The sequence below is a fragment of the Macaca fascicularis genome, chromosome 13, assembly GCF_037993035.2.
Source record: "Macaca fascicularis isolate 582-1 chromosome 13, T2T-MFA8v1.1".
In the NCBI taxonomy this organism is placed as follows: domain Eukaryota; kingdom Metazoa; phylum Chordata; class Mammalia; order Primates; family Cercopithecidae; genus Macaca; species Macaca fascicularis.
Genome location: NC_088387.1, coordinates 2,064,596 through 2,077,500, shown reverse-complemented (window position 1 = coordinate 2,077,500; position 12,905 = coordinate 2,064,596). Strand labels below are relative to the sequence as shown.

General features: G+C 48.4%; 1 protein-coding gene across 1 annotated transcript in view; it reads right to left on the bottom strand.

The window, feature by feature from the left end:
- C13H2orf92 (chromosome 13 C2orf92 homolog) overlaps window positions 1-12,905 on the bottom strand; it is a 37,916-nt gene that overhangs the window by 24,363 nt on the left and 648 nt on the right. Inside the window, exons 2-5 of the mRNA XM_074011017.1 lie at window positions 11,954-12,261; window positions 10,049-10,216; window positions 6,031-6,132; window positions 4,363-4,446 (exon numbers count right to left, since the gene is read on the bottom strand). Of these exons, the coding sequence (XP_073867118.1) occupies window positions 4,363-4,446; window positions 6,031-6,132; window positions 10,049-10,216; window positions 11,954-12,261 (662 nt within the window). The remainder of the gene's footprint in view (window positions 1-4,362; window positions 4,447-6,030; window positions 6,133-10,048; window positions 10,217-11,953; window positions 12,262-12,905) is intronic.

Here is a 12,905-nt window from a genome sequence, read left to right as displayed (position 1 = left end):
GTTAAAATTTGTTTAGCCGGGCGCGGTGGCTCAAGCCTGTAATCCCAGCACTTTGGGAGGCCGAGATGGGTGGATCACGAGGTCAGGAGATCGAGACCATCCCGGCTAACCAGTGAAACCCCGTCTCTACTAAAAAATACAAAAAACTAGCTGGGCAAGGTGGTGGGCGCCTGTAGTCCCAGCTACTTGGGAGGCTGAGGCAGGAGAATGGCGTGAACCCGGGAGGCGGAGCTTGCAGTGAGTCGAGATCCAGCCACTGCACTCCAGCCTGGGCAACAGAGCGAGACTCTGTCTCAAAAAAAAAAAAAACTGTTTAAACTTAAACACCTAGTTATCTTAAATTTATAACAACCTAGTTTGCATGGTATCAACTTAGTTTCAATAGTATACAAACACTCTGCACATATATATCTCTATTCCCTTGCCTTTATATTGTTGTTATTACAGAATCTATCCTTATACATTGTAAGACCATTAACAGATGTGTAATTATTATCTCATGCATTCGCCTTTTAAATAATATTTTTAAAAGGCAGAAGTTATAGATGAAACCTAAAGTACAATAAGACTTTTAGAACTGGTAGTTACCTTTGCCAGCATTTTTTTTTCTTATGTCTTCAAGTGACTGTCAAACGTCCCTTCATTTCAGCCTGAAGGGCTCTCTTTGCCATTTCTCATAAGGCGGGTCTCTCAGCTTTTGTTTATCTGAAAATGTTCTATTTCTCTTTTATTCTGGAAAGATAATTTTGTCAGATAACTCTTGCTTGACAGTATTTTTCTTTTTTTTTTTCAAGAAAGGATCTCACTCCCATCACCCAGGGTAGAATGCAGTGGCACAATCTCAGCTCACTGCAGCCTGGGCTTCCCAGGCTCAGGTGATCCTCCCGCTTCAGTTTGCTGAATAGCTGGGACTACAGGTGTGCACCATCACACCCAACTAATTTTTTTTTTTTTCTGTATTTTTAGTAGAGACAGGGTTTTGCCATATTGCCCAGGCTGGTCTTGAATTCCTGGGCTCATGTGATCTGCCCACATCGGCCTCCCAAAGTGCTGGGATTACAGGCATGAGCCACCATGCCCTGCTGATTACATTATTTTTCTTTCAGAACTTTGAATGTGCCATCCTGCCTTCTACCCTCTGTGGTTGTTGAGGAGAAATGAGTGGTGAATTTTACTGAGGGTTCCTTTTATGCTATGAGTCACTTCTCTGTTACTGCTTTCAAGATTCCCTTTGTGTATGGATTTTGACAATTTGATGATAACGTGTTTCACTGTGAATCTCTGAGTATTGTGCTTGGAGTTCATTGAGCAACTTGAATGTGCATATTCATGTCTTTCAACATATTCAAGAAGTTTGGAGCCATTCTTTATTCAAACATTCACTTCGGGTCTCTCTCTCTGTCTTCTCCTTCTGAGATTCCCATAATGTATATTTTAGTATGCCTGATGATGCTCCACAAGTCCCACATGTTCTACTCATTTTCTCTTTTTTTTTTCTTTCTGCATCTCAGCCTGGATACTTTCAATGTCTTATCTTCAAGAGTGCTGATCCTTTCTTTTTTTTTTTTTTTTTTGAGACAGTCTTGCTTTGTTGCCCAGGCTGGAGTGTAGTGGCACCATCTTGGCTCACTGCAAGCTCCGCCTCCCAGGTTCATGCCATTCTCCTGCCTCAGCCTCCCGAGTAGCTGGGACTACAGGTGCCCACCACCACACCCAGCTAATTTTTTGTATTTTTAGTAGAGACAGGGTTTCACCATGTTAGCCAGGATGGTCTCAATCTCCTGACCTCGTGATCTACCTGCCTTGGCCTCCTAAAGTTCTGGGATTAATGGGCATGAGCCAAGTATTCATTTATTATACTTTTCAGCTCCAGAATTTTTTTGGCTCTTTTCAAGAATTTCTATCTCTTTATTGATATTATTTATATATTGTTTTCCTGATTTCCTTATTTGTTAATGGTCTCCTTTAAGTTCAGTGAACATTTGAAGACAGTTGATTTAACATCTTGTGTAGTAATTTTAATTCCCAGGTTTCCTCAGGAACCAGTTCTGCCAAATTCCTTTTTCCTGTGAACGAGCCGTCCTTTCCTGTTTCTTTGTATGTTTTGTAATTTTATGTTGAGAGATGGACATTCTGTGTATTACATTTTAATAACTCTGGAAACCTAATAGTCTCTCTCAGTGATTGTTGATTTTTGCTTATTGAAGGCTGAAGCAATTTTTTTGTAACTTTTCCAAACTAGTTTTGCAAAGTGTGTAGTTCTTGTTGTGAGAATGCTGAATTTTCTGTTTTCTTATATCTGAAGTTAGCCAACGACCTGACAAAAGTTTCCTTAAGTGTCTATCTCCAAAAAGAGAAAAACAAAAAACCTTATTTCCTTAAATCCCCTCAACAGGGTTGCTTGGAAGCCTCTTCAGCCCACAGAGTTTTTTAACTGGCATTTAACAATGCCAGTTAAAACAATGGTCAGTCTTAGTGTTAGCCCCTTGGTGTTCTAAAATAGCAACCAGCAATCAAATACACAACCTGAGTTTTAGAAGACAGGTCTCTATTGCCCACCCTGGCACCAGCAATCCTTGCTAGGAATGTGGACTGCTCTCCACACTCCTGCTTGCCACAGGGCTTGGGAAGGGAGGCTGGTAGACACTACCCAAAATGCTGAAATTCGGCAACCTCTTCATCAAGCTCACTCTTGGACACCGCAAGTGTTCTACTAGACGCCAATATTCCATGGCTACTTAACGAAGTTCTTGCCAGCTAAATTGTTGTTTTGGTAAAGGGACGGATTCCTGGAGCTCCCCGCCCCACCACCTTCCATCTGGGCCTTCGTTTTTCTCAAATAGTAAATGAGAAGCTTGGAGCAGATGAATGAATCACAGCCTAGAATCACCTGACGGGCTTTAAAACCTAGTGATGCAAAGGTCTCACCCCACCTCACATAAATGATCACTGAACGTGAAATAAGCATCTCTCTCTCTCTCTTTTTTTTAATAGACAGTATAGCTCTGCTGCCCAGGCTGGAGTACAGTGGCACAATCATAGCTCATGGCAGCCTCAAACTCCTGGGCTCAAAAGATCCTCCCACTAAGGGAGGAGACCACCCCTCATATTGTCTTATGCCCAATTTCTGCCTCCAAAGAAAGAAAAAGTAAAAACTAAAAGGCAGAAATGAAATCCGCAAGCAGACAGCCCGGCACCGCACCCTGCGCCTGGTAGTTAAAGATCAACCCCTGACCTAATCGGTTATGTTATCTATAGATCACAGATATTGTATAGAAATGCACTGTGAAAATCCCTGTCCTGTTTTGTTCCCATCTAATTACCGGTGCCTGCAGCCCCCAGTCACGTACCCCCTGCTTGCTCAATCAGTCACGCCCCTCTCGCACGCACCCCCTGAGAGTTGTGAGCCCTTAAAAGGGACAGGAATTGTTCACTCGGGGAGCTCGGCTCTTGAGACAGGAGTCTTGCCAATGCCCCCGGCCGAATAAACCCCTTCCTTCTGTAACTCGGTGTCTGAGGAGTTTTGTCTGTGGCTCGTCCTGCTACACCACCTCAGCCTCCCGAGTAGCTAGGACCACAGGCACATGCCACCACACTTGGCTAATTTGTCATGTGTCGGGGGGAGTTGTTTTAGCGGTTTTTGGTATGTTGCTCAGGCTGGTCCCAAACTTCTGCCCTCCAGCAATCCTCTCGCCTTGGCCTCCCAAAGCCCTGGGATCATAGGTATGAGGCACCGCGCCCGGCCAAGGGGTGTCTCTTTTTATCCTTTTTCTTTTTTTCTTTTTTTTGAGATGGAGCCTTGCTCTGTTGCCCAGGCTGGAGTGCAGTGGCATGATCTCAGCTCACTGCAAGTTCCACCTTCAGGGTTCAAGCAATTATCCTGCCTCAGCTTCCCGAGTAGCTGGGATTACAGGTGCGTGCCACCACGCCCGGCTGATTCTTGTATTTTTAGTAGAGATGGGGTTTCACCATGTTGGCCAGGCTGGTCTCAAACTCCTGACCTCAGCTGATCCACCCACCTCAGCCTCCCAAAGTGCTGGGATTACAGGCCTGAGTCACCGTGCCCGGCCTGGGGTGTCTCCTTTAAACAGTCTCCCCAGGGTATTCTCACACTACCAGAGCTCCTGCTCCAGAGATCACTCTTTGAGGAGCAGGATCCTTTCCAGGTGTTTATTTTCCACGTTGGGCTTAATTTATTGAGGTTTTGACTCAAGGAGAAACAGATTCTAGCCTCAAGGCAAAGCAGCTGCTTTCCCCTCAAGGCAGCAGGAACAGGCTACTTGAGTGACAACCCGGGACAAGCATGCAAGCAGGTAACTCTTCAAACACAGGCTAAAGGCTTCAGAGCAGGAGGCTACTTACCAAATATTTTAGCCAAATGTTCCTCTCGTTCCTTTGAACCTGATGCAAATACAGCATCGTTCAAGCTCTTTGGTTGGGAATAGCCTATGGGAAAATAAACCATGGCTGTGATTAAGTCTTTCATTGGATCTGCAGGTATTCCCTTTAAATTGATACTCTTCTGCACGGCATTTTGAGGGCAGCATCATGCACTTGGCCTGAACCCACCTGTTCTGAGTGTCACAGACAGTCATGAAGTGTCTGCAAGAATCTGAAGTTCCAACACAACACCAGGGGCTAAGCTCATTTTCACATGGTCTCTTGACAGACAATATGCATAAGCATTGAGAGATTTGTGCACAGGGCAGGATTAACTCTACGGGAAAACTGGTAGAAAGGCCTACATGGTGTATGCCAAACGATTTCAAGCACAATCACTTTGATCCAATAAATGACAAGTGGACAGTTCTCTGTTAATAAGACACTGATGAATCATTAAGAAAAGATATACTTAATCAGGCAAGCACTTTGCTAAAAATGTGTTCCTAGTGGCCAGGCGCAGTGGTTCACGCCTGTAATCCCAGCACTTTGGGAGGCCGAGGCGGGTTCACGAGGTCAGGAGATCGAGACCATCCTGGCTAACACGGTGAAACCCCGTCTCTACTAAAAATGCAAAAAATTAGCCAGGCATGGTGGCGGGCGCCTGTAGTCCCAGCTACTCGGAGGCTGAGGCAGGAGAATGGCGTGAACCCGGGAGGCGGAGCTTGCAGTGAGCTGAGATCACACCACTGCACTCCAGCCTGGGCGACAGAACCAGACTCCGTCTCAAAAAAAAAAAAAAAAAGTATTCCTCATAATGTATCAGCCAAGGGAGCATCATAAAACATGATTCAGGGCAAGCTACTGAGATTATGCAGTGAAATATTCATATCTTTTCTCAAAGGCTTATGGAATGCATTGGCAGAGTGATTAGTTACTAAACTGCTTTACTGAGAGTCTTGTAATTCACGGCACACAAAGCTGGTTTATTCTGATAACTAATTACTCGTTGTTACTTTTCTTCCTAATTCACATGATGTCCACCTTCCAGGGTTTCTCTTTTCTTCATGTGATTTGGGGTTAATATGCATTATTTTTGCATACGTGGCCAGCTGCTTCCTCTCAGCATTGGCATTGGAGCATCAGTGCTGGAGGAGAAATCAGCTCTGCTTCTCCGGGCAAATATTTTACAGAGGATGGGGTAGAATGACGGCAGGGGTGACAGGGAGGGATGTAGGAAGACATTGTTCTCCCAAGCCGGTGACTTGGGCACTCACGGGCAGTGACCTAAAAAGTGCTGGTGAATAGCTTTATAGCTCATAGCTCCTGTTACAAGGAACAGTGAACCCCACTTGCAAGCCGGGCTTCTGTCCTCTGCACAGCCTCCACAGTGGCAGAACGTGCCTGACACTGCACATCAGGGATCACCCCAAAATACAGGGATATCCACACTGAAGCCTATAGACTCCCATATTGGGAGGAAGATTGTAGAGGGGATTTCAGAGAGTTCTTCACATCTCAGTTTGGCTTTGCCCCCCACCACCCCAGTAGTTAATTTAAGGAACGCTAAAATGCTAGCATCGCACATTTGAGATAACACAGAGGTCTGCAGAGGTACATACGCATGTCAGGTTACTGACATGTACTTGCTTTTTTGTGTGTTTCTCTTTGTAATGGCTCTGACTGCTGTTCTTGTTTCATCAAACGATGGGTCATACGGAGCCTTGGAAAACACTTGCAGCAGAATTTCATCTGCAGTGAAGTAAACAAAGGCATGTTAATACCAGCAATAGTTTGCTAAGTACCTAAAGCAGACGATGAATACAACGAATGCATGACACAAACTCAATGGATGTTGGACATTATAGGGAAGGAAACTCCAACTACCTAAATCACTTGCAGAACATTTTAATGGCAGGAGACATTCGGGGTAGCAAACACTGCCCACTAAAGATATATGACCCCAAATCTCATGATACTCAGTGCCCTCATTCTCCTCCTTCTTCCTGTTGTCAGTCTGCCACACAAGCGCTGGGGAGGCCTCCGATGATATCAGAGAAGCGGCCTTTCCCAGCCTCCTGCGCCAAAGCCACAGTGGCCGCTCCCAGATTGCTATGACAGAAGGAAAAAAAACCACTCTTTGTTTAAGCCACTGTACGTCAGGTTTTCAGGTAATTGCAGCCAGGTGCATTCTTTTTTTTTTTTGAGACAGAGTCTCGCTCTGTCGCCCAGGCTGGAGTGCAGTGGTGCGATCTCAGCTCGCTGCAAGCTCTACCTCCCGGGTTCATGCCATTCTCCTGCCTCAGTCTCCTGAGGAGCAGCTGGGACTACAGGCGCCCGCCACCTCGCCCGGCTGATTTTTTGTATTTTTAGTAGAGACACGGTTTCACCGTGTTAGCCAGGCTGGCCTCGATCTCCTGACCTCATGATCTGCCCACCTCAGCCTCCCAAAGTGCTGGGATTACAAGCGTGAGCCACCGTGCCCGGCCCAGGCGCATTCTTAACTGGTACAGCAACTATGACACCACACGGACTGCCCTCACTGGGATGATCTTGACCACTCACTTTTATGACCCATTACTGTACAGAGGAACCAAGTCCAAGCTCCTAAAGATCACAATGCTCCTGGAGACTGGACTAGAGTAGAAGACTTCAGATCATTCACACAAGCTTCCAACCAGCCTTATCTCTGCACAGACACAGGACGAGGTGCTGGGGGTTCAGGGAGGAAGGTGACCTGGTGTGTGGTGTGCCTCCCCGAGCCATCTAGATAGTGGGAGAGGCAGAAGTATACACAGATATAACCAGACACGACACAGTCACACAGAACTACAAAGCAAGGGCCAGGGAAGACAGGAGGGGAAGAAAACCAGCTCGGCCTGGCCGGGCACGGTGGCTCAAGCCTGTAATCCCAGCACTGTGGGAGGCCGAGGCGGGCGGATCACGAGGTCAGGAGATCGAGACCATCCCGGCTAACACGGTGAAACCCCGTCTCTACTAAAAATACAAAAAACTAGCCGGGCGTGGTGGCGGCGCCTGTCGTCCCAGCTACTCCGGAGGCTGAGGCAGGAGAATGGCGGGAACTCGGGAGGCGGAGCTTGCACTGAGCTGAGATCGCGCCACTGCACTCCAGCCTGGGTGACAGAGCGAGACTCCGCCTCAAAAAAAAAAAGAAAACCAGCTCGGCCCGCAGCAGCCAGAACACAGGTCCACGGCTAAGCAGCCTTCCGGAGGAAGGGGGCCCTGCTGGTGAGGCTGGGTTCTGGATTCAGTTGACCACAGTATTTACTGAGACCCAAGGTCACTCCTGTTCACTGACATTCAATGTCTCTGTCAACTCCCTTCACCAACAATCGGGTGCTCATGATCTCACTCCAGCCCTGGTGGGCTAGTGTGTGACACGTAAGACACCTGGAAACAGCCTCTAGGAAACACTAACTCATGAGCTACAGCATCATGAAAAGCCCTTGAAGCAGTCATTGAAGGGGCGCTGCAGACCGGCCACAGCCCACACCAAGATCACACGTGACTCACACCCTCCACCCCACCCTTCGTGCCACTGAAGAAGGATGGGGAGCAAGGAGCCTGACCCCAGCCCTTCCTGGGACGCGACTGCCGGGACCTGACAGACCCAAAGGAGAAAGCCATCTTCAGAGACTTTTGAAGCCTGTGTCCAAATGTTCTGTATGAAAACTGCACCCATGGCCGGGCGCGGTGGCTCACGCCTGTAATCCCAGCACTTTGGGAGGCCGAGACGGGTGGATCACGAGGTCAGGAGATCGAGACCATCCTGGCGAACCCGGTGAAACCCCGTCTCTACTAAAAAATACAAAAAACCAGCCGGGCGAGGTGGCGGGCACCTGTAGTCCCAGCTACTCGGGAGGCTGAGGCCGGAGAATGGCGGGAACCCGGGAGGCGGAGCTTGCAGTGAGCTGAGATCCGGCCACCGCACTCCAGCCTGGGCGACAGAGCGAGGCTCCGTCTCAAAAAAAAAAAAAAAAAAAAAAAACTGCACCCACAAAAACAGGGGTGGGAGCCACGGGGGCAGAAACAAAGCAGAACGGATTCTATAAGCTCGGAAAGCTCTTTCTTTGGAAAACTGTTGCTAATCCATGAGGGTTACATTTTTGAAATATGTTAAGTTCTCCTTCCCTTTTAAGTTCTCAGGCTTCTGGCTTCCCTGGGAAGCAGAAGTTTTACTTTCCCCTTCCAGGCTGTCCCTGCTAAGACACAGAAAACAGTCCTCACAAACCCCACTCATCCTGTATTTATTCTCGGTGCATTTCTGGGGCTGCTGGTTCTCGGTGGTTTTCACTCGCTCGACGTAACAGGAGCTCACCACAGAAACACCAGAAAATGAACCATGAGGGTCACCAGGACAATGAGGAGCTGCTCTCACCACCCCTCCTCGAGGACCATGGGGACCTACGAGTCCCTGGAAATGTTGCCCAGAGGGAACTGCAGAGTTGAGCTGTGGCCTCCAATGCCAAGGCCCACCTGGCGGGAGCTGGGCTGGTCAGTGGGCTCTTGAGGGGTGATGGGAGCTTCGCAAACCCCCAACTCTTCTCCCATCTTCAGATGCAATCACCCACCTTCTACACATACGGGGCCACATTCAGAGACACCGGGGTCACCTGCAAGGCTGAGACAAGGCTTCTGCCTCCTAGACAGCAGGTGCTGAGGGCACAGCGAGGGGGACTGCAAGTGCTGCCTGCATCTGCTCATTCATCCCCTCCTGGTCACCGGCCAGGCAGCGGTCTATGCAGACTGCCCGAGGCCTCTGTGATGGCTCCATGGGGAGGAGCAGGCCCAGCGCTCCTGACACGGACAGCTGCCGGAAAGGAGACCCACCGGGTGTCGAGAGATCTGCTCCCTCGCAAGCAGGAACGAACAGGCATCGCTCTGTGATCCGAATGCCTCCTAACCCGGGGAGAAGCATCAGTGCCACTGTCCCGGTCGCTCCTTCTCACACCTGAGGCCACCCTCAACCTTCGCTCCCGACGCACAGCCCAGGCACCCTCAGGAGAGACTTCACTGGCATTTGCACAGCTTCCTTCAGCGACAGCTGTGGTTCAGAACCCTTTCCTCCGTCTCAGCTCTCTGCTAAAGAGGACTTCCCCGGGCCTCAGTTTTTCTCATACATTCCATGGAAGGTTTAGAGTGGGGACCAGTGAGTCTCAGCCTAGTGTCCCCTGGAGGATTAGAAAACTACAATGCGAAGGTCTATCCCCACGCCCCAAAATCTGATGCGGGTTGTGTGTGGAATGTCTCAATTGTTAAAAAGAAGATTGTCCCAGGGGTTCTCATACTCAATTAGGGCTGAGAACCCCTGGAGGAGATTCAGCTCGGCCTTGGGGCCTCAGAGCAGAAACTGGCGAGGCAGGTGTGTCATGGTGTGAGGTGGCATCTGACGCTGCAGACTCAGTGAGCTCCCACACGGCCCTGCTCTGCTCCACTCATGCTCAGCAGGGTCCTTTGGAGGTGTCTGTCGTCTGTTTTGCTTAATTTATTGAGTCTTTGACACATAGACAAACAGATTCTAGCCTCAAGGAAGAGCACCTGCCTTGCCTTCACAGCAGTGGGAACAGGTTACCTGGGAGACCACGAGGGCCATGCACGCAACTCTTCAAATCCAGCCTGAGGTTCCACAGGAAGGGGGGTAACTCACCAAATATTTTAGCCAAACCTTCATCAGGATTTTTTGAACTTGAGGAAAATTCAGGCCAGGTGCGGTGGCTCACATCTGTAATCCCAGCGCTGTGGGAGGTCGAGGTGGGGGGATCACTTGAGGTCAGGAGTTCGAGACCAGCCTGGGGAACATAGGGAGACCTGGACTCTACAAAAAATAAAAAGTAATTATCTGGGCATGGTGCTGTACACCTGTGGTCCCAGCCACTCAGGAAGCTGAGACGGGAGGATCCATTGAGGTCAGGAGTTCGTGACCAGCCTGGCCAACATGATGAAACCCCATCTCTACTAAAAATTGTATTTTAGTAATTACTAATTTACTAGTAATTACTAATTTAGTAAATTAGCCAGGCATGGTGGCACGCGCCTGTAATCCCAGCAACTTGGGAGGCTGAGGCAGGATAATTGTTTGAACCTGGGAAGTAGGGGTTGCAGTGAGCCGAGATATCACCATTGCACTCCTGCCCGGGCGAGAGAGCTATACTCCATCTCAAAAAATTAAAAATTAAAAATTAAATAAAATTAGATAGTGATGTGATGCTTCACAACTGTGTGAGTATAATAAAAACCACTGAATTATATACTTTTTATAGGGTAAATGTGGCCAGATGTGGTGGTTCATGCCTGTAATCCCAGCACTTTGGAAGGCCAAGGTAGGAGGATCACTTGAGCCTCAGAGTTTGAGATCAGCCTGGGCAACACAGTAAGACCCCTATTTCTACAAAAATTTAAAAAATTAGCTGGGTGTGGTGGTACATGCCTGTGGTCCCAACTACTTGGGAGGCTGAAGGGAGGATCCTTGGGCCTGGAAGGTGGAGGCTGCAATTAGCTGTGATTGTGTCACTGCACTCCAGCCCTGGGTGACAGAGGGAGACCCTGCCTCAAAAATAATAATAATACATAGGAAAATAAAATTAAGGGTGAATTTTATTATATATTATATCACTATAAAGTTATTACTACTTTTTTTTTTTTTTGAGACAGGATCCCCCTCTGTTGCCGAAGTTTGAGTGCAGTGGTGTGATCACAGCTTACTGCAGCCTCAACTTTTTGGGCTCAAGTGATCCTCCTACCTCAGCCTCCCTAGTAGCTGGGACCACAGGCACGCACCACCATGCATGGCTAATTTTTTAATGTTTTATACAGACAGGCTCTCATTTTGTTGCTTAGGCTTGTCGCAAACTCCAGAGCTCAAGGGATCCTCCTGCCTCGGCCTCCTAAAGTGCTGGGGTTACAGAACTGAGTCACTGTACTCGGCCTAATGCTGTTTTTTTTTTTTTTTTTTTTTTGAGACAGAGTCTCACCTCCGTCGCCCAGGCTGGAGTGCAGTGGCGCAATCTCTGCTCACTGCAAGCTCCGCCTCCCGAGTTCACGCCATTCTCCTGCCTCAGCCTCCGAGTAGCTGGGACTACAGGCGCCTGCCACCATGCCCGGCTAATTTTTTGTATTTTTAGTAGAGATGGGGTTTCACCGTGTTAGCCAGGATGGTCTCGATCTCCTGACCTCGTGATCCACCCGCCTCAGCCTCCCAAAGTGCTGGGATTACAGGCGTGAGCCACCGTGCCCGGCAGCACATGGTGGTTCTTTATACTAATCTTTCTACTTTTGCATATGTTTGGAAATTCTTACAATGAAAAGTTAAAATATGCATGTATGCCACCCTCCTATAGAGCTCTGAATTTTGAGATAGCTTCAAAGTTAGGAAAATGTTTTCAGTTACCCGCTTCTCCCAAGTAATAAACCCTGAAGGGTAGATTTGGGGAGGTAAAGAAGGTCGAGTAGGTAGAGCATCTGTGCTCCCCACTGTGTGAGCGAACACCCTCCTCTGCCCCACTTAGGCTCGAGGCGAGGCCCATGTTTCTCTCCAGCTGCCACAGCAACATACCTTGGATCCAGCAGAGCACAAAGAAGAGGGCCACGGCTCTGCTCATCTTTGCCTTAGTCCATGAACCATCAGGGAGAAGCCAGTCTTCTGAAGACCCTTCAGACTCAGCAGCTGTGGACTCCAGGGTACCACGGAACCTGACGGTCTGTGAAGTCACACCCGGAAGTGAGGTGGGGCCTGCTTGCCCGTGAGAAGGGGAAGGGCCTGTGTCTGTGGACAGTGACAGGAGCCATGCTGGTGGCCCTGAAGTGACTGCCTCTCCGCTCACTTCCCTGGGCTCCCTGGTGCCTTCCTCCATCCCGCATGTCCTGAGGGCAACAGGATATTAACCAGGACTCTGAAGTCACAAGTGACAAAAACTCAACTAAATTGGCTGAAGTGAATTGGAAGTAGTTAGAATAGCCAGAAAAATCCTGTGATCAATCAAGACATCACAGCCGGGTGCGGAGGCTCACACCTGTAATCCCAGCACTTTGGAAGGCTGAGGCAGGTGGATCACCTGAGGTCAGGAGTTCCAGACCAGCCTGGTCAACATGGTGAAACCCCATCTCACTAACAAAGTGTTGCTATTTATTGTATTAGGTAAAATTATAACACCAAAATAGCACAGACCAAGTGATACGCCCATTTTGTTACTCATGTGTCACTATTTCCCTCTATTATATCTTATAAGTATTAAACTGTTTTCAAAAGAAAAATCTTTCTATTTTAATACCTTGTACTATGCTTTTTTCTAGTTTTTTCCCATGTTCATTTTGTACTGGGTCCCACAAATTGTGTAGCCAGCCCTGCCCTTGAGGCTTCATGTTCTCACAGTGTGTGTTCCATGGCTGACACGGCAGATATCTTTTAGCGGTAAAAACTCGCACAAAGAGTTATGTAGGGCCAGGCATGGTGGGTCACGCCTGTAATCCCAGCAATCTGGGAGGCCGAGGCAGACAGATCACTTGGG